We start from the raw sequence: 21,257 nt of genomic DNA on the forward strand, positions 1-21,257 counted from the left end.
ACAATAGTTCAGGTTAAGCACTATCGGTCTTTATTATTTATCTTCAGTGCTTAAAATAAATACAAAACATTTGGGACACCTGATACAGCGACAAAGACCTGCTTCAGTCAAATATTGTCTGTCAAAAAAAAAAATTCTAATCAGAATTAAATTAGTTACCAAGAATTATTCAAATAGCTCCAAGCGCTTCCAAGGTAGTTAATTCATAATGATATCCAGAGAGAATGGCCACTCAATTAACAGCCATGAAAAATGATTAATGATGGCACAAAATGTCATGAAATAATTTTGACAGAATGGAAAATCTAAATTCCAGTTAAGCTTTAGCACAGGATACTTGAATATTTGAGCAGCTAAGCACTATGGCTAACACACATATGGCCAACTCATAATGTGATCTAAAAGCAATTAACACAAATGAGAAGTGAATCAAACGGTTTAGTATTGTGTCAGGTTTGGAGTAGTGCAGTGTATTTGGATTGTAATCTCTTTGAAAAAAGGGGTCAGCGTAAAGAGGTAAATTAGAGTCACATAAGATACATTTAATTTCATTTCATTGGTTGATAATTCAAAATTCCTAGGTTATGTAAAACATTGTTAACTTTATTTACATAAGTATTATGAAATTTCAGCTTTCTTTACAACAACGCGGGTTAAATTGCTTTCTTGCTTCTGATCATGACTCAAAAATATACTTAAATTATGAATTTACTTAAACTTAAAGTATGAATTCAATTAAGTTTCTCAACAGAAAAATCTGTTGGGAAACCTTTATAACAGAACACTAAACCATTGCTTCAAAATTAAAATGTAACACAGTTATGTTTAATGTGACCAAGCTGTAACAAACTGAAGGCGTGTTATGAATATTTTTGTCCAAGGCACTGACACACTGCAGTACAATAGTAACAATATTTAACAACAAAGACATTCCACATTAAGAGATGAGTTACAAACGTGTTAGTTGTGGTAACAGAGGTAACGGAGTAGAAAGAGGGCAGTCATTGGCTCTCATTTTGAAAACTAGGACTAAACCTGTTCAGTCTAAATGCACATTTCAGTCTGGGGTTACCGTTAGCATGTGGTGGTGCTAGTACAACATGAGCAGTGCCGGTGTGAGGACATCACGGGAGGTTTTGTGTGTGTGTTTTAGTCGTCCACACCGATGTTGCGGAACAGGTAGGACATGGACTCCCCATTGTGAATGCGGCGAATGGCCTCAGACAGGATCATACTGATGTCCACCGTCTTAATCTTTGGGCACTGGAGTTTCTGCAGCTCATGGGGGATTGTGTTGGTCACCACCACCTACATGACAAAAGGAAATGTATCACTATATGACAGACTGCAAATTAGCTGCATTTATATTACAGTAAATTTAAAATAGGACAATTTGCACTGGTTCATTTGGCAGAATAAACATAGGTTTATAAGAGTGGTAATAGTGGAAGCTGACCTCATCTATGGCAGACTCCTCGATGAAGCGTGGTGCCTCTGAGGACAGCAGACCGTGAGTGGCCATGACGTAGATTTTGTAGGCTCCCCGCTCCTTTAAAGTCTCTGCTGCAGCCACAAAACTGTCCACGTCGTCAATGATATCATCCTAAAACACAAACAAATGTACAGATTAGGCATTGCTAGGGTCAGTTATTTCACACCTACAGAATATGACCCTATTCACCCCCCCATTCTTACCACTATGATGGCGATGCGTCCTCCTACATCCCCTACCACAGTAATGGGAGGTTTCTCTTTGGGGATCAGCACTGACAGACAAAGCAAATGTAATTATTTTAAACTGGAGCAAAAGTCAGCTCGACATCAGTACTGTTCAGAACACTTGATTCCAGTTCTACATATTATCAGCCTGGGATCACTCTCTCTGAAAGATAAACTTTTGTTAAATCCAGTTTAGAGTAAATCAGATATCTTTCACATCCATAAATGCACAAAGCATTTCTTTGTTTTGAAATCCAAATTATTGTGGGAAATCATCTTCCTGTGCAAGGTAATTAAGCTACATGTAAATGTAAATCCCAGCGTTCCTCAGTCCCATCAGTGAGCGACAGTGTAGACAGAGCGACTGTACTGTGCATGTAAAACTGTTGTGGTTAAATGATGGATTCTTACATGGGATCTCCATGCTGGGGTGGATGGCTCCAGTGGTTTTGACAGTGGGAGGAGAGTGTCGCCCATCCACCTGGTCTGACTCCGCATCCTGCGCCTCACCATGGATCACGGCGATGCCCAAACGCAGGCGCTCAGCAAAAGACTGAGCTCTGGATTACAAGAACAAAAACATACAAGTTCATATCAATAAAAATCAATACAATATGTTATACAACAAGAATGCAAAAATATTCATTTTTAGTCAGGATGTCTGACCGTTCTTTTTAGCATCAGAACACTATAACCAACCAGAAGAACTGTAGAGAACTGAAACAGGAAACCAGGGACAGCAACCTGCTGTTTAAGCATGTGTGTAGTCTAGCCCGTTTGACTCTGTTCTTCCTGGATCATATTTCACGCAATGAGGTCCTACACTAAAACATTTTCACATGACCCAGGTAAAATTACAAGTCTTCTGTGACAGAATTTCTGGCATAAATTTGACAAATCTAAAATTGTCTTGCAAAATGTAAAAGCCTCTTTGGCACCACCCAGTGGTTACTGGAAGCAAACCAACAACATGTCTGGAAAAATGACTGTTCTTTTCATTATAGCACCAGAATTACATAGAACCCATCTCCTTAGTTGCGCTTTGTTTAATTATTAAAATAACAAAGTAAAATACATCAATTCAAATGTGCACTTTTACAGATGTGACTGATTTCTGCAGTACTATGATAATGCCAGCAGTGATTTCATTAGCACTAATAAAGTGGAATGTCAGTGTAGAAAGGGTCTATAGAGGCTGCTAATGCGCAAACCTTTTGGCAGAAGCTGGGGATTTGGCCACTATCACCGCATTTCTATAGTCAGGAATCTGCAGAGGACAAAAGCACCAACTGTGAGGCACATCAGTGTAAATCACGTGTGTGCATTGTGTGTACATAGTATGTGTATTGTACGTTGCAAGTCTGTATTGTACGTCTATTACCTCCTCCTGGATGTACTGCAGCAGGAAGGGTGATGCTCTCAGATTGTCCACTGGAATGTTGAAAAAGCCCTGGATTTCTTTCTGATGGAGGTCCATGGTGATCAGGTGTGTCAGGCCTTCAAAAACATACATCAAATATTACACCACAAAGACTTGGAAACATATCAACAAAGCATTACTAATGTGAACAAATAATTAGTGGGATGTGTAAACTTGAAGTGAAGAGTTGACAAAGTAGTCAAATATGGTATCTAAGGTAATGTCTCTTCTGTTGTTACAGACCTACAGCATTCATTTATTTTGTGCATCTAATTTTCTAGCCTGTACAGTACACAGACATTCCAGTGGTTGAATTAAATCATTTACTCTATTCAGTGAGATTAAATTTCTCTGCAAAAAAAACAAAAAAACCCCACAAAACATTACCTTACATTTACCAGAAATAAAAAGCTGTACAAAAAAGATCAAGTTAAAACAGTCATAGAACAATGGTACAGGTTGTGTTTATTATTTTTCAACTGTGTAAATGTTTCCATGTTCATTCTATTAATGTTATGCCTTATGGGGTGGTTAGTTAGTCAGTCACCTGCTTTACACATCATGGAGGCGATGAGCTTGGACACGATGGAGCCCCTCTTCCTCATCTTGCACTGTTTGCTGTAGGGGAAGTAGGGCAGCACTCCGGTGATGCTGCGGGCACAGGACGTCCGGCACGCGTACACCATGATCAACATCTCCATTATGGTGGTGTTCACATCCCTGACAAACAGTTATTTAAAAAGTTACTCTATCTGACAATGACTCAAAATATACATAACCCACACCCTGCAAGAACAAACTACACCAAGGGCCAGCAAATGAACTGTCCCCAGCCCTCTTTTCACAAATAGAAGGACACATCTCACCAAGCACTGGACCTGTTCATCATTTAACCTAACCCATTTATACTGGCATGTATGCATAAAGAGCACCTTTCCAAAAAATTAACAAAAAAACAAAACTTGGAACCAACTTTTATTTTCCTTTACATCAAGGAAAAGGTTGAACACAACATAGAACTGTTTAAACTGTGAGCACTTACTTGGACACAGTTTGGATCACAAACACGTCTTTGCCTCGCACAGACTCCTGGATCTGGACCCGGGTCTCTATGGAAACAAACAAACAGAAGTGAGTGGAGGAGCAAGTGCACGGACGCTGCTGTAGTTCACTGTAGAAGAACAAAAGGCTGTGCGGTCATTAGAGCAACTGTTCTGTCTGTCTCAGAAGTCTGGAATGAGACAAAGTGGAGAAGCCAGCATTCCAAAACAAAGCCTCCCACGAACTAGAAAAAAATATAAATGCCTTGAGGTCGAGTCAACTGTTATCACAGTTGTCGCAATACCAAACATATGGCCTAATATTATACACTAAAGTCAGTAACGAGTTAGTTTAGTAGCACTCTAAAGGAAATTTATGACAAACTCAGGGGTGTTCTAGTGAAACATCGGTTTCAGAGCACCTCACCTCTGTTGGCCTCCTGGTAGACCTGCACCTTGCCCAGTTCCACCCCTAACCGCCTGAGGAGAGGACATACTGTTAGCTCCAATCACAACACCACTCACACCTTTACAATTTTGACATTTGCACACTTAAATGTACAACGTTTAAGATGGCAAGTATGTTTTATTGACAGTGCAGCTAAGATAATTTGAAAAAAAATTAATTAAAATTGGGCTTTACTTGAAGGTAACAAGATATTGAGCAAATTGTTTAGCCTCTTTTTATAGATTCAACTAAGGCAACGTCAGAAATTAATTTGGTTATAGTAATGATTTAGGCTAAAAGTGTCTATGGATTTTAATTGGATTTGTATTAATATTGCAATGTTTAAATGCTTAAAAATTTTAAGTAGACTTTGGTCCAGTTTGTTTTCATCATACAGCCTCTATGTCAAAGGTCTCTCCCAACCCTTACAACATTCAATCCATCATTCATATTGACAAGTTAAATATTTTGACAAAAAGTTTTGATAAGCTTGTTGTTTTGTAAATTTGTTGCTCACTTTAGCCATTTTCACACATGCTTTAAGGTGATTTGTCATGCAAGGTGATTTGTCAGTAAATTATTATCATCCCACTCTGTTGAGCGGGAGTTTCCCTACTTGTTTTGTTTTCCAGGTAACATGTGCAAATCAATGTATAATCTCTGTAGTCACACTGTTGTACCATAAACATTAACAGAGAAAAATAGAGCAAGTCTGTACAATCCCAAACATGAGACTTCGGGCTATGAGCTTTTTAACATGAAACAGAATCACTATAATAAAAAAAACAAAACACTGTTTTACAAAGTCGCAGTTGCTCTGATATGAATGCTTTGATAATGCAGTAGTGTAAACAAATGGGCCGTGTTATTTCAGACACATTCTTCTTACACTGAGGCTGCCATTTTACAATTTCATGTGTACAGTGAAACAACCAGTCATTCCAGCACCTAAGTAAGTCTTTGTGTGAGAAAGATGAGAGCTACTCACTCGGATATCCTCTTGCCCAGCTCGCGACTTGATGGGTGTGAGTTGGCGGTGAAGATGACCAGGCCTCCCTTGGTGTGGTTCATGTCTGCGGGGTGTCGGCCGCTGCTGCTCTCCCCACACTCAGGCAGTGGATCCCTGGGCACCCACGCTGCGCTGAGCCCTTCCTGCAGCCCCAAAAGAGGGAGAAGGACAGAGAAGGAGAGACGTGACAGCTTACACTGAACACTCAGGGGAAAGAGGAAATAATGTTAACACTTTAGATGCACTTTGACGACTGTACTGCAAGTACACTTAACTAGTTATGGTTTCCTCAAAAGTTTTCTAAAATCAAATTTTAATTAATTTAAAAACTCACAAGTAATGTAAACAAAAACAAAACCAAAAATCATTAATCATTATTACACATTAAATAAACTTCCATCCATATTATACATTTCCATAATATTCTCAAAAACATGTTTATATTATTCTGTTACCAGCAATAATCTGGTAGGGTAGCGTCTATAAAAGACCAGTCATGTTATTTTAGTAAAAGCAATGACTGATATGGGCTCTATCAAATAACTATGCTACTCACAGAACACAACTCGTTTAAACTAAACAAAGCATTGGAATACGATAACTTTCAAGATTTACAATATACTAAAACATTTATTAATGTTATTAGCTGTATAGATTTAGTCTCTGAAAGTATTTAAACCTTTAAAAGTGTTAATCGTGCATGTAAATTTCATACATAAGTCACGACATTAGCTTGCTGTATTGCTAAGCTAGCAGTCATGGTTCAGCACATGAGTTACACTTTCGTTTCCAAAGGCAGGGCAGCAGACGAGGGTGGGAGCCTGGATGTTTGTCTGACAAGTGTAGATATGCAGGCAAGTAGAGCTACGTTAGACAAAATAACTCCTGTGTCTAGAGTGGAGCCATGTTGACTTTACCAACACGGGGTAGCTGTGGCTAACGGGACTAACGCAGAGAGGCGCATGGAATAAGCCCAGACAAAAGCTCTCCAATCTCCCGAGCCTCGTCGCGGCCAAAATAAAACGATCAAATATGCAAAACAGAGAAAATGTAAATGTCTAAAGCTACAGGTTTCATTAGGAAACAAACACACTTACCAGTTTGTGTCAGGTCTCGTTTTAACCTACACTCTGTTGTAATTTGTGCCTCCAGCTCTTTTCAACCTGTTCCCTAGCTGAGGCTGTGGGCGGGGCCACGTTTGATTGACGCGCAGTTTGACCAATCATCATCCAGAACAGAGGGGCATGGGCGGGCTTGAGAATTTAACAGCGGGATGAAAAAAAGATGAAAAGAAAACAAACAACCAGTAATAAGTTGCAGAATAAATCTGAATAAAATAAAACAGCATTACGCTACCACTGTACAAAATTAATATTACATGGTAGACTATCTCAGTTTATGTTTGCAGGATAAAAATAACCTACCTTCCATGTTTAGGCTAATATTCTTCCTGGAGGTTTGCAGCCTTGTTGAAGTGTAACGTGCAATATCTGGCCACAAGAGGTCAGTGTTGTAAAGAGTACCTTGCGGATCCATTGTCACACTCGTAACGTGAATTACAATTGTGGTCAAAGCCTACAATAGATAATACCGGCTACTAATTCATACTTTTTCAACAGGCCCAATTACCTTTACTTTAGATTATTGGTTTAAAGTAATTGGCAAATGTATTTGGCCTACAAGGTAGCCTAGTCCTACGCCTAAAATTAATCTACTTCACCGCTGATAATCGATTTGATCTCGTGTGGAGCTGGTCGACAACTTCTTGATGTTACATTCATACTTTTTTTTTTTTTTTTTATCATGCTTCTATAGCTCAGAGCCAGAGCTGCGTGAATGCACGTCTAACAAAGAGGCATTTAAAAATACCTCCAGTATCTCAGTGGCATATGGGCTACTCTTTAGTGTTCTTATATAACTGATGTGTGGAGGAGGACGGGCCGCATCCAGCACTCCACTGCCCACACATGGAGTGAGACTGCAGCGAAAAGTCAAGGTCCACCACTCTGTTTCGAGCGCACACGTGATATCTGACCAGTGGTTAAAAAGTCAGGATAAAACTGTAAACTTCTCAAATGCGTTATAAAAGGGTACAGTTTGGATACACTGGAGACGTGAGGAGCTTACTTAATTCAACTCATTGTAAATGATGGATGTATAAGTACATTATAAGTATATGACCAGGAATTACAAATATTATTTTAAATTTACGCCAACACGTAGCAACTCCCCTTCACAAAACTCACTTCCCTAGAGTTAAAATTTTCCAATTTCTTTGTTGAAACTAAACAGGAAACTGCATGCAACCTAAATTTTATAACCTTCATTGAAAGAGGACAAGTCATCTGACGAATAAAGGTCTAGCATATTTAATAAGCTATTGCATGTCAAGTGCATAACATTGTCGGATTTCACATTTCGCTTGATTGGCATTTCCATAGTTTTTCATTGATACTGTTGATATTAGTCTGACTTATCCCTTTAGAGTGGATGACAGTAATATTATGTTATGAATGTGAGTTGGAGCAGAGCATTGCTCCTTTTACACCTTGGAGCAAGAGCCGCGCAGCTCCATGGAAACCGCGGGAGAGAAGAGGGGCGGGGGTAGCTCAGGGCACGCCCCCGAGCTGCAGTACGAGCAGTAGCACCGCGCGCCCGAGGCAGCTGGAGGGCGCGCGCCTGTGCACGTGCACCATCACTCTGTGCTCGCCCCCGCCCCCACGCGGACACTGATTACCACATCCAGCGCCCGAGCGCCTGTGAGGAGCAGCGCACGCGGAGATGGCTGCAGCTGGATGTGTTTACGACGCAGAGCACGAGAGCTTCAGTCCCTGCGTGACCGCTGTTTGAAGCCGCCTTTGGACCTGGACTATAGGAGGTCTACACTGGGTCTTGATCAAGACCAAATCAGGACTACACCACTGTAATACGTTGCTTGGCGCGGGTTTAGCTGTGGTGAACCGCTGCTGCAGCGGGCTGCGAGCGTCTTCTGTCGCGTAAAGGAGCGTCTAGTCCCTGAGCGAGACCGGAGAGCATCCTCTCCATCCGTCCCTGCACGGTCTCGTGCCTGCACCCCTCTAGTGGACTAGCACCACAGGACTGGGCACAGGGGAGGCGGCTCGGAGAATCGGCCGGGGCGGGCGCACCCTTCAGAGGCCGGGCTGTGCGCGGCGGTGGCGGAGGATGCTGCGGGAGTAGAGAGGCTCTGAGCGGACCATGGGGAAGGACCAGGAACTGCTGCAGGCGGTGAAGACCGAGGACCTGCTCACGGTGCAGAAGCTGCTGCAGAGGCCTCGACCCGGGAAAGCAAGTAAGGCATCTCCTTTAGTGCATACCGGCGCATCTCATCGCTTAGGGGCTGAGCTCAGGTCCTACCCCGCTGCCAGTCTCGGATCAGGCCTGGTTCATGTGTGATGGAGATGTGATGGAGACGTGATGGAGGAGGAGGACGGGAGGGCGGGTGTAGCACAGATTGAGGTGATTGGAGATTGACAGACCATGTAGACCCCAGCCCTGTCCACTGCAGCAGAGGCAGGTTCGTCTCCCTCTATTGGGTTACACAGATGTGTGGGTTTGGGTGGTTCATGGCGCGGTTTATTTCCACAGCCCACTCCAGTGTGTGGGCAGCGGGCGCAGGGAGAGCACTGTGCGGCAGCCTGTCTAGTTTTCTCCTGATAGATGTCGGGCTGACTGCAGGAATTCCCTTCCTTTCTGCATTCTCCAGTCTATTTGAATATTTGGTCGGATGAGCACGTTGTGTCTGCTGGTGTCCTCACGGAGAGTTAAATTGTGCGCAAAAGTGTCTATTCTGGTCATAAGACTTGCACAGTGTATGGGTGCATTCCTTCACAGGTGTTTTCAGTCCGTGCTGAGAATATGTGGGCGGGTCTACTATAGCCTACTTCCTTTCGATCAAATCCCTTAAAGACCATTTACCCCAGGAGCCAGTCACCTGCTGCTAAAATCTTAGGGCTGTATGTGTGATTGACAGCTGCCGTGGCGTATCACAGATGATATGAACATGTTCATTATTTGGTAAAATTAGTGTTTTTCAAATATGCCCTCAGAGTGCATTCCTGTCATGAATTTTACTTCAGTCTATAACTCAATTATGCCATGCTTGGGCTATTCTTCAGACTTCAAATGTAAGCTATTTGTACAAACATTTGTGTATAGCTCAGTTGAATGGGCTTCATTCTGGAGAAAAATTCTGCCATACCATACAAACCCATTCACAAATTTATGAGCCATATTTGTTCACTTTATCCTTTGCATTTTTCCCACCCTTTAAAGACCCTGTTGCAGCCTGTCAGGAACACTAGCAACCATTCCAGATGTTAAACAAGGCGGTCAGGAGCTCATGAAAAAAATAACCATTTGCATATAAGAAAATGCAAAACAGCCTTCTATTAACTTTTGCAACAATTAGCAAGTCTGCAATTAGCAATTAGTTGCACAGTTATTAACTAGGCTAACTATCACGACTTAAATGGTAGCAACAAAGATTTTGTCTTACTGTTTTGTAGGATTTTCATGGTCTAGGGTTTGGAGTTTGCAGTGGGTTAACAATGTTTTTATCCATTAAGTTTCAGTTTGCAGAGGCCGTACAGGAAACTCCTTGGATTAAAACTAGTCTCCTTCTGTCTGCTTGAAAATACTACCGTCATAAAAACGCATTCAGCCAGGTGGGGTCAAAATGTATCTTCTACAATACTCTGGGGGACATTATGTAGAGCAGTAACAGCCCATAGCTCGTGATGCAGAGGGTTAGCCCACAGCCTGCTCTGTGTAAATCTTCTGAAAAACCTGCAACTGCAAGACAATTTGCTCAGTAGATAGTGGCCATTTTCAGTAAATGACAGTCTGGGCCATTGGTACAATGCACAGAATATTGATGGTACTGATGCTAGTGTCCTCACATCAACTTCTATGTGTCCCTAAGCTATAATGTTACCATTTAATTAGGCTACATGCGGAAGTCACGTGCACCAGAATGTTAAGATGTAAAGATTTGTGCACATATATAATAACTAATAGGAAATGTTTCATCTTAAATTTTGATTACTATGCAATTAACGCTGAAAATGTACAGGAAACTAATGTGCATATATGCAAAATCATCCTCTTTTGCATCTAAATTTGAAAATGCTACATTATAATTAGACCTCAGTTGGCATCATTCCAGCCTCTGGATCATAATGAAAACTACTATAGATTTGAGATGTTTTGAAGGTGCAGTATGTAGTTTTTCTGGTAGAGGGTCTGACACATGCTTGACTCCATTGAGATGTTACAGTTTTGCCTGGAATGTACAGAATATGACATTAAACATATCCAGACCTGATCTATGGAGAGTCTGCTCACATTAAGAATGCATGTTTCTCAATGTATTTTTGAGCAATACAAATGACAGATAATCGAATAAATGCAAGATAGATTATTAAATGGAATATTATTAATTATTAAACTGAACCTTCTAGGCAAAGCAATAACATCTCTATGGAGACAAGCAGGTGGTGTATCCTTGACCTGAAACGTTATAACTTAAATAGTGTTAAAAAATACCCCATATCTGAAGTTATGCATATTCTAAGGAGAGGAGGCAGTCCCAGACATCAGACCTGAAGGCCTTTTACAGTAGCTATATCTTAGAATCTCAATGCACTGATCCTCTTATTGCACATTTACAAGAGTGTACTCCTATTAGTAAGACATAGGCTGTGATTTAATCCATCATTTTAAGAGTCTAATGTGGACCATCATCACTCCTCGATGAACACTTAATCACTGCTCATCTGCTGGAACATTTTATGGCTGTGCTGTAACTTGACTGCTGCCTCATTCAAACACACATCCGGCCAAGTCTGAGTGTCCAAATGCTGGCCACGACCCCGTACTGCAGTTTTTGTCCCGTTCGCCGCTCTGTCTCTCCGGGCATTTTATCATGTTCATAATTGACAGCTCGCCCTAGCCCTGTTGAGGCCCACCAAGTACAACTGTTTAGCATGCCGTGTGAAATTTCAAACACACAGAGAGAGGAGCTGAGAAGAGTTCTGCCTCAAATTAAGAGTTTGGGGAGAAGATATACAGATTAAAGGAGGAGATAGGAAGTAAGGGTGATCAACAGTGGTCATTTGGGTTAGATAATTAGGTCTAAATGTTAAATGGTCAGATTACAAATGCATGCAATGAGTCCAGTAATCAGTATGTAAGTTTTGTTCTATCATTACAAAGTCAGATTTTATGAGTACTGGAGTCAAGGCCAGTTTTGGCCTTTGGAACTCTACTCAGAGTTTGTGAGGAGCATTCACTCGTAACTTGCAGTTCAGGCTTGAACTTATGTGTCGAGAACTAGTTCTCAGAGAGTTTTACAGCCTGGCCCAGTGTATGTGTATGGAAACACTGGAATAAATAAACATGTAGCTACATTTTCACATAGCAAATCACTATTTCCAATTGTGATTTTAAGGTTAAGAATAATTTAGGGTAATTCACAATCAAATGGGCTCAATTTAAATATTTAGTGTTTTTCTTTTTTGACAGTTGGCTGAACTTGGGTAGCCAGACTGGTGCCACCTAGCATCTCCGCTCAATTGCATTTCTCTCCAACGACTAGGTCAGGAATCAGAATACACTAGACGGTTTGCCAAAACCCCGGAAGTGCGAGTTCAGGTATCAGCCAATCAGCCATAAATTCTGTGTTGGCAATGAGAGGATTTAAAGCTAGAACAAAGAGAATGTTTGGTGAATTTTATCAAGAGGAAAGACGTTTTTGCTCTACTTCCTATGGGATTTGTGAAAAGCTTAATATGTCCCTGTTAGTGTTGCATTACATACATTACGACCAAATAGCAGTGATTGGTTAAGTACCCGCCTACTGTCGAGCAAACTAATTCCAATGCTACGAGATCAGACGGCTCCTACGAAGTGAAATGTCTGAAAAGTCTGATGTATCAGACTAGAATTTGGGACTTGGACTAACTTGTATTTATTTACGTTTAAGACCATATGACTTGGACTCCTATGATGACTCCAGTTACCTGAAATCCTGAAATGACAGAAAATTACAAACTGACAAATGTTATGGAAATTAAATTCTCATTAAATAATTCCATGTATTTAATCAATTTCTTTTTCCAAAACATCTCCATAAAACTTCAGAAGTGAACATGGCAGGGAGAGTAGTCCCAGGAGTCCCTGACAAACAGCAGCTCTGTACTGTAGAGCGTTTGTGTTTGTCTTGTAGCATTAAGCACAACTCGCCTTTAAACCTGCGTGTGTTAAACCTGCATCAGCCCAACAGGCATGTGAAAGACCTGAACCACTTCACTTTGCACTTTACACTAAAGGCCAACATCTGCCACATCTGGACTGGCCTTGGCTGTTTGCTGTTAGCTCACTGTGGCTCTTTTCATGTTTTATGTGACCCCATGCTATTTGTTAGCCTGGTGAGCCAGTATTTGATCCTGATTTGTGTCAAGTGGTCTGTAAAGGGGCGGCACTGTTTACCCACTAACACAGTGATCAGCAATTTCACCGCAGCGCTCTTCATACCAGTCCAGAGTGTTGGTCCTTTCATGTCCTTGGACAAGACATTTCACCCACATTGTTGATATGAATGAGGTGTGAGCAGGATTAAATTGTGTTGGAGTGGCTGGTGGCACAGATTGGCAACCTCTGTCGATCACAGGCAGTTAGGGCTTACCATGGACTGTGTGGTTTAAATAACTAGGCTTATGTTATGTAAAGCATCTGAAGAGCCGAAATATGCAACAAAAGTCATTATAAAGATACTATAGATACTAAAGATACTTGACTGTGACATTTCCCCTGATCCAGGAGTCTTTATTGAAGTATGTCTATTCCATCCACAGACAAAGAGACAAATAGGGAAACCAATTACACTTGGCTTGTGTGATACCAGCTGGCAATAGTAGGTCTCTAGCATGCTAATTAATGCCTACAAATGGCATCTTTAAGTTAAAATACTGAAATATATTTAAAAGTTATAGGAAAATTGCATCGTCCTATTTGAGCTTATTTCATACTGGTTCAAACGCAGCACAGTGAGTATTACTATTTGTTTACGTCTTGTTCTTATATTATATTATAATGTGTGAGCTACGGTGTCCAAGCATGTCCGCTTTGGATCAGTAAAGTTTGTCTAAGTCTAAGATAGGCTGTCCACTGTCTGTAACCTTCAATACCACATTTAAATTATGGATTTCCTAAAATGTTATGATGGTATGTTCTTGTGCCATCTGGCCCACGTGCGACCTCCCTCTCTGGACTCTGGTCTTCTTTGCTCCGTTTACATCGTCACTATGAGATTGTGAGCGCGGCTGTTTGTGTTGCGTCAGTAAAACGCTGAGCCTGTGGCGCTGAGCTGTCGTCCCTTTTCAGCTTTGAGTGCTTTGCCTGCCAGATACAGCGCGCGAGATACATTTGGCTGTCCGTCCAACTGTCTCCCTCTCTCCATCTCCACCGCGCGGCACATGATTGCATCCACACCACTGCACATGGACAAAGGAGCAGGCAAGCAGAGGATGCACACACACTTAGCATTGACTAACAAGACTCTAAGAATATTCTGAAAACTATAAATCTTGTCTCTTTAAATTACTACTTCAGAAACTGCTGTCTGGTTTGGATTACAGTGGCTGGGACCTCAATTATTTCTATTGTACTGGAAGTTACAATATAACTGCTTCAGCAAGTGTATTTATATAGTCTTTCTCGACATATTACATAATCATAAGTTAATAACAGGGCTGCAGAATTTGGGGAGAAATCAAATTCCGTCTGACAATCTGACAAGTGTTAGACTGGCAATTTGCAATATATGTTTTAAGATTATGTTCAGAATGATCACAGTTTCAGGAGTATTAAAAAGTCTGTATTACGGTATTTTTTGATTTGATGTTAAAATGTTTCCTCATCAAAAACAAATGTGTTGTGTTTTGTTTCATTTACACATGTTTAACACGCATGTCTTACGTATTTTGGCCGTGCTCTCAAACTGAAAACACCTTGTGATGTAATGTAGTAATACAGGAAGTGCTCCACTGTGTTTTTAAAACCCACGCACCTTCACTAGAATCATTTGGATAATTTCAGCCCTGGAATTGCCAATCTCTACTGAAAAGGTGCCTATTAACTTGAAAACTACCACTTCATGACATCACAAAGTGGAGCAGCGCATTTTGATCTTTGGAAATGTAGATAGACTAATAATAAATGGTCACTCAAACATGTGTGAATGACATGAAACACAACTCCAGGTCTGAGAGTCAAGATTGTGTTATAGAACCTTTAACATTTGAGAGAAGCAGAAAACATGATTTGTGATTTGATAATTCTGCCAACATAATTTAAATTTTAATTCAGTTGTTATATATTGTGCAGCCTCTATAAGATTACTTGTGCATATGTAAACATGAAAGAACAATGAACCACCTTTTTGCCTCTGAATTTTGAAATCAATTGGCAAAATAATTGTAAACTTGTTGAATGAAACCTAAGATGAATCTGTCTGACATCAATTCTCACTTGACAACTTGGTTCCTAATTTAAACTATAAATTAATGAATAGCCACTTTGTTGATTTGCGAATTATAAGAGCTGCATGAGCCATGTGCAAATGACTCAGCAGTTTTCACTTGGATTTCGACTGTTATTTAGAAATATTGTGCAGTAGGAATTGTCATATTTGAAAAGCGCGTTTGTGAATCCCCAGTAATCAAATTTGTTTAAAGTGGTTAATATTGATGCCATTGAGTTCTGCAGTTGAAGCAAATACACTGAAGTATTATTGATTGCGCTCTCCATCTTGAAAAGCCCGGGTCGTATTAGAAATGATAATATTGAAAGAGGCTCCGCTGCATTTTCTCCAAAACACCATCAGTCAGTGGCTCGAACTGTTCCGTGATTGAATTACATCGCGCAGACGAATGGGGATTTGTGTTCGGAGCGAGAAGAAGTTACAGAAAGAAACGACTTGGAAGAACAGTGTGGAGTTCAGCTAGTTTGTCTGCCGATCCGAAGGTTTCCGGTTTGAATCCCGCTCTCGACCTAAACGTCATTGGTTGGCGGTGCAATCACGGCCCCTACAGTCGTTTTGTCCTCGGGCAAGACACTTAACTCACCCTGTCCCCAGTGTTTGTGTACAATGGTGTATGAATTTGTGTGAATGGATGAGTATGTTAAGTGCTATGAGTGCCTTGAAGGTGGAAAAGCTCTGTATAAAAACGTGACCATTCACCATTTACCAAGAATGGAGAGGCGGACATGGTGGAAGAGAGAACGCAAGGATTTCACCATGTTTAAATCTTAAAGCTCTATTAAAATGAGTGATAGTGAAATCAATTATTCATAAGAAACAGCGTTAACACAGTACCTATTTGTAAGTCTATAGGCGATGCAAAATGTAACTTGTTGAAAAAAATTGAAAAAAGAGTGAAAGGTGTGGAGGGTGGATGCTAACAGGAAGTTGATGAGAGCAGAGGAGTTGTAGAGGTGATAATGAGAAGAACAGCACACACAAATATGGAATACACCAGGATACCAGATGTGACAGGTTTTCAGATTCCAAACTCTACAGCAACTGCCAGTCTCTGAAAGCTGTGTTACCCTTCTAGGTTCTTGTAAATGGACACAAACCTGCAGTCACGGCTGGTCCACCCTACTTTATTTGTCTGGAAAAAGCTGTTTTTAAAGGGCCTGTATTACGAAAATACAGTACTTAATCTATGCTATACTCTTGCATGCTCATCAAAAACATACCTAGAGTTGTTTTTTGTTTCATTCACACATGTTAAACTCACACAATTTGCATATTTAGAACCAGAAAACACTCAGGTCGACTGAGTTTGGAAATTCCAAACACCTTCACTACAGTCATTAGCATACATTAAGTTATGAATCTGGTATTGGCCTAGTATTGCCAATCTCTACTGAAAAAGGTAGCTGCTGACCTGAAAACTACCGCTTCATGACATGTAAAGTCTGATTTATAGTTCTGCATCGACTCAACGCACACTGCCGCCGTCGCCTTGCCGCTGTCGTTATTTATTTATGGATCTACGTTGAGGTCTATGCGCCACAAAGTAATTCACCACCACGACACTAGGAGGCTAGGATTTTAAAATGGCGCTTGTGTATACGAAATGAAGCAGGAAAGCGGAGTATCGGAAATGTATGTAGAGCGGAGGTAGAGAGGACCAATAAGAGCCCCTATTGTCTGTGTCACTTCCCCTTGCTGTCTGCGTCTGTTCAAGAAATTTTGGAGGTGCATGTTGGTCGACGCAAACTCTCTACATCGTGACTGGGGTGTGCAAAAATATTGAAATATCAATATATCGTATCGTTCAATGTGATGATTCAGTATCGATATCGGGGACTCCTGTATCGATATATTGCCAAGAGTATTTTTTGATAGATTTTTCTAAGTTATTTTGTTACAGTGCTACAGTTTTGTTGCTTGTTCAGTGGAAGGAAACTCATTTATGCAACACATATTCACTGCTTTCATAATTAAAATGAGTGTGTTTCATATGAACTTTGCACAAGATGTGGTTTGACAACGACTTTTAGAATCACAGCCATCATTTAGTCATTATTTTTTACTGAATAGTATCAAATCGTCAAAGACAGACTATAATAAAGGGTTAATCAAACATGTGTGAATGAAACAAAACACAACTCCAGGTATGTTTTTGATGAGATAACAACGTTATAATATGACTTAAAGACAAAAAAGTCAATTTTGTGTAATATAGGACCTTTAAACTTGGGGACAGTTTGATAGATACAAATACAGGTTGGCTCACCCAGCTTTAAAGATGACCTATTGTGCTTGTATCGGCTATATCATTATGTTAGAATTTGGACATTTTACACAATATCTAAAATGACATCTAAAATAACTTAATAAAAGAAACAAATCTGCTGACTTCCGTTAGAAAACTGTGATGCCCAATGGGAGCTGATGGTGCTGTACGCATCATCACAACAAGGAGCTGTGAAGTTGTTTTGTTCCTCCTATGCATAGCCGCTAATCACTCGTGCAATTAGCTGATTTTTTTTTCAGTTGTACCAAAATGACTATGCAATGCTGCAGAATCCTACATGTATCATAGATTAAGAAAATAAAATTGGATAACAAAGAAAATACAGAGCAGTGGGTGTATGCTGGTGGCGATCTGCAAAATGGCACCTTGAAAATAAGCGATTAAAGACATGCACGAATCACTCCAAATTCAACTTCGGGTGAGTAAATGGAGAGAGGAAACAAGTATAAAATGATTTAAAGCTCTCAGAGGCAGATTTTGCATAATAGCTCTGCTTTAAGTCTTTGTTGACTTTCATGTCATTTGAGATTCTTGTCAGGAGTCTGGTGGCATTATCTGTGAATCAGTTATCTTTTGCTTTTGCCACGTTATCTGCAGATAGAAAACTAAATAAGAAGAAGGCCTATTGGTTCAGAAAGTCTGAAATGTTTGCTTAGCTGCTGTTGTTAATGGGGCTGGCTACCAAGATTTACAGTCACAATTTACCCATAAATCACACAAACAAAACTGTTACTATACCTTTATTTCATATTACATAATCATCTTTGTTCTTTAATGTGCAGATTAACAACCAGGACAAAGAGCAGGCCTATTTAAATCTGGGTGAAACGACCACCCACTAAAGAGGTGACACCCACACCTCCATGCGTGGACTGGTACAGCATGGCACACAAGGCTGCCTCATATACAGGGCATCTGAATCACAGCGCATTAGATAAAACAGGCGTTGATGGAGAATGTGCGTGCGTGGGAGTGCGTGTTCTCTTCAAGCTGCCGCAGGATTTTTCCACTCAAAATTCAGAAACATAGACCTTCTTTTCCAGTGTGTACTTTATGTTTGAGGAGTTAATAAAGGCAGGAAATTGTGCGTTTTTTGGCAACACAGACCCAACAAGGCTGTACTGTAAGCCTGTAGAAATGTTCCACTTTGCACGTCAGTATAGAGCTTGGCTTTGTGAATGAACAGTGGTTGTGGCAGTGAGGTAAAGACAGCCCGGTCAGAGGCTGTGGAGTCTTTTACAGTATATACGGACACACCCTCAAACCCTCTCTTCATATCAGTCTGAATGAGATATTGTACTTTGTGCTGCTGGTTATATGTGGGATAAACAATTTGACAAAAAGGCTGATATTACACTATTTTCTGATCTCTGTCATCATGTTATTTCCTCTTGAAAAACATACCCGGAGTTGTCTTGTGTTTCATTCATACATGTTTAACACGCAAACCCTGCATATTTAGGTTTTTCTCACATACAGAAAACTCCAAACACCTTCACTACAATCATTTGGATAACTTCTCTACTGAATAAAATGTAAAAGGTAGCTGGTAACATTAAAACTAACACTACATGAAATTACAAGGTGGAACAGAGCATTTTGAGCTTTGGAGATGTAGACGAACTAATAATAAAGGATTACTAAAATAAATATGAGTGAATGAAACAAAACACATCTCCAGGTATGTTTCTGAGGAGGTAGTAACGTTATAACAAGATAGTTTGTGTAATATGTACGAAGAAACTTGTACGAAGAAATAAGAAAGTTTCACAATTTGTAATGTGCCAAGGAAACATTTTAATCTTAGAACTGTAAAAGTGAATGGTTACCAGCCATAAGGGGTCAGTAAATAAATTATTTGTTTTAGATTTTCCCAAACTAAGCATCTATCTCTGAACTGCACTATCTGGGCTTATATATCAAGACTGTTTTACTATCACTGGTATGTGATAGATTCTTGGCATGTGAGTTGAACCTACAGTATCTGCTCAGTTAAAACAAGAGCTTGTTTCACTGTAACATGAACAAATATGTACATTATCAATAACTTTAAGCAACATGGGTGTTGTTTATTTAAAGAAGAGGGATTATGTAAAATTGACTACCATGTTATAATGTTGTTCCTAAATCAAAAACGTCTGGAGAGGTTTTATGTCATCCATGCATGTTTGAGTAATTTAACGATTTCTCACAGGCTCTGAATCATGATACAAAACAATACTCTACTACTTGACAAACCTGATGTGATGTGCACTATTTTCATTAGCGGATTGTATACCAGTTGTAATGTGATAGTGCTCTGAAGGGGGAATGACTTAGTGAGGAGAGCAAAGGGAGGAGCAAATCGGAGAATCAAAAAAATATTTTAATACGTTGGTTTTAGTGAATATAGCACTTTTAAAACAACAAAAGTACTCTGAATGTGTAATGTGTTGGCATACCCCACAGGAGTATAATACTCTTACCTATTATTACCCAGTCACCTGTAGTATAGTTAGATGTTCAAAATGGTTCAAATGTTGTTGTCCAACACACATGTAGTAATGCCAGTGAATGTAATGTCATGCCCATGTGTAAAGTGAATCCCAGAGAGCATGAGAGCTTCCTGGAGGAGAGGCCATGTGGACACACATGGCTGTATCTGTGTGCATGTGTGTGTGTGCATGTGTGTGTGCATGTACATACAGCCGCTCAGCAGATGCTAGTGTTGGACCGGTGCCACACAGATGTGCATTTACACCAGGGGTCAGACCCACTACCTGACCTGCATGAATATGCATTAACTGCTGAGTAACCAAGCTTACATGACAGTTCTAGAGGATGGTGGTATGGGGCTAAGGATTTGACAGGGTTGCCATTTTTTCAGAGAGTCACAAGCAACTAAGCCTTTGAAAAATAGCCCAAAACAAACAACCCAGACTTCCATCTGTCTATTAACACTAAACAATCTAACCAAGCTAAACAATCACCTAAATTTCAGTGCTATAAAGCAGCAGACCTGCCAGCTGTGGTCTTTGTCAACTAACTTAACCCAACAATAAACGCTTTAGATTGCCTCACACTTTCTTTGAGGGTAGTTTTTATTAACACAGAGGAGCTTCAGTTGTTGTTAGCACTCTATAGCCTAGTAAAACTACAATTACAACTAGTTTAAATTACCCGAAATTGACTCTTGTGAGTTTTAAGAGATGTTATAATCTTGTGACCTTATCAAAAACAAACAAGTTTGTTTCATTCACACATGTTTGAGTAGACCAGGTTTATTAGGCTGTCTACATCTCCAAAGTGCTCCAAAATTACTTTTTAGACGCCGTGTTCCAAATAGGAAGTTCGTATGCGGCTCTTCCGACTACTTCTGACCCTGGCTCCCATTTACTTACATTATTGTGGCCCCTCTCTGTGTATCTGCTGCTGTGAGCTTCATCATTTTGGTCTTAAAAGGTTCATATTAACCTGCTCTACATGATCTTAGTGTTGTTTTTTGCTATTTTGTCTGTCGAAAAAAATCCTACTCATAATATAGAGCCTGGCTCCAAATTTGCTCCTGTAACTGTTCGCATCGTGAACTTCATTTGAGCGGCACCAAATCCTGTGGGTGACGTCACACTGACTTTTCTTTGTAGTTTTCAGCTGCATTTTACCTTTAGTTCAGTAGAGTTTGGCAATTCCAGGGCTGAAATCATCCAAATTATCCTTGTGAAGTTGTGTTGTGAGTTTAAAAACACAGTGGAGCAAAATTAGCATCAAAAAGTGTTTTCTGTCTGAGCCTAAA

At 40.2% G+C, this 21,257-nt stretch overlaps 2 protein-coding genes across 3 annotated transcripts in view; one reads left to right on the forward strand and one right to left on the reverse strand.

Moving 5' to 3' along the window:
* Nucleotides 1-7: 7 nt before the first annotated feature.
* prpsap2 (phosphoribosyl pyrophosphate synthetase-associated protein 2) lies at nt 8-6,875 on the reverse strand. Of its 2 annotated transcripts, XM_020938020.2 has the most exons (11): nt 6,734-6,875; nt 5,616-5,779; nt 4,607-4,659; nt 4,182-4,248; nt 3,687-3,859; nt 3,101-3,216; nt 2,931-2,986; nt 2,131-2,279; nt 1,696-1,766; nt 1,457-1,603; nt 8-1,308 (listed from the first exon to the last, which is right to left on the reverse strand). In XM_020938020.2, exons 2-11 carry the CDS (start codon nt 5,696-5,698, stop codon nt 1,150-1,152), a joined length of 1,074 nt encoding a protein of 357 aa, XP_020793679.1. In that variant the 5' UTR covers nt 5,699-5,779; nt 6,734-6,875; the 3' UTR covers nt 8-1,149. The 2 variants fall into 2 exon arrangements, with proteins under 2 accessions (XP_020793679.1, XP_055009121.1); XM_055153146.1 differs by lacking the exons at nt 4,607-4,659; nt 6,734-6,875 and having other exon boundaries at nt 5,616-5,769.
* A 1,977-nt stretch (nt 6,876-8,852) lies between these two features.
* caskin1 (CASK interacting protein 1) overlaps nt 8,853-21,257 on the forward strand; it is an 80,693-nt gene continuing 68,288 nt past the window's right edge. Inside the window, exon 1 of the mRNA XM_055152649.1 lies at nt 8,853-8,946. Within this exon, the coding sequence (XP_055008624.1) occupies nt 8,853-8,946 (94 nt within the window). The remainder of the gene's footprint in view (nt 8,947-21,257) is intronic.

Source organism: Boleophthalmus pectinirostris, unplaced genomic scaffold (genome assembly GCF_026225935.1).
Source record: "Boleophthalmus pectinirostris isolate CB_2022bp ecotype Guang Dong unplaced genomic scaffold, ASM2622593v1 HiC_scaffold_17, whole genome shotgun sequence".
Taxonomy (NCBI): domain Eukaryota; kingdom Metazoa; phylum Chordata; class Actinopteri; order Gobiiformes; family Gobiidae; genus Boleophthalmus; species Boleophthalmus pectinirostris.

Excerpts from the sequence above, each read along its gene's own strand:
- prpsap2 (XM_020938020.2), bottom strand. The coding sequence starts at position 5,698 with ATGAACCACACCAAGGGAGGCCTGGTCATCTTCACCGCCAACTCACAC. Across the intron at positions 2,987-3,100 it reads TGCAGTACATCCAGGAGGAG|ATTCCTGACTATAGAAATGC; the intron begins GTAATAGACGTA and ends TGTCCTCTGCAG. Across the intron at positions 1,767-2,130 it reads CCCCAGCATGGAGATCCCAT|TGCTGATCCCCAAAGAGAAA; the intron begins GTAAGAATCCAT and ends TTTGTCTGTCAG.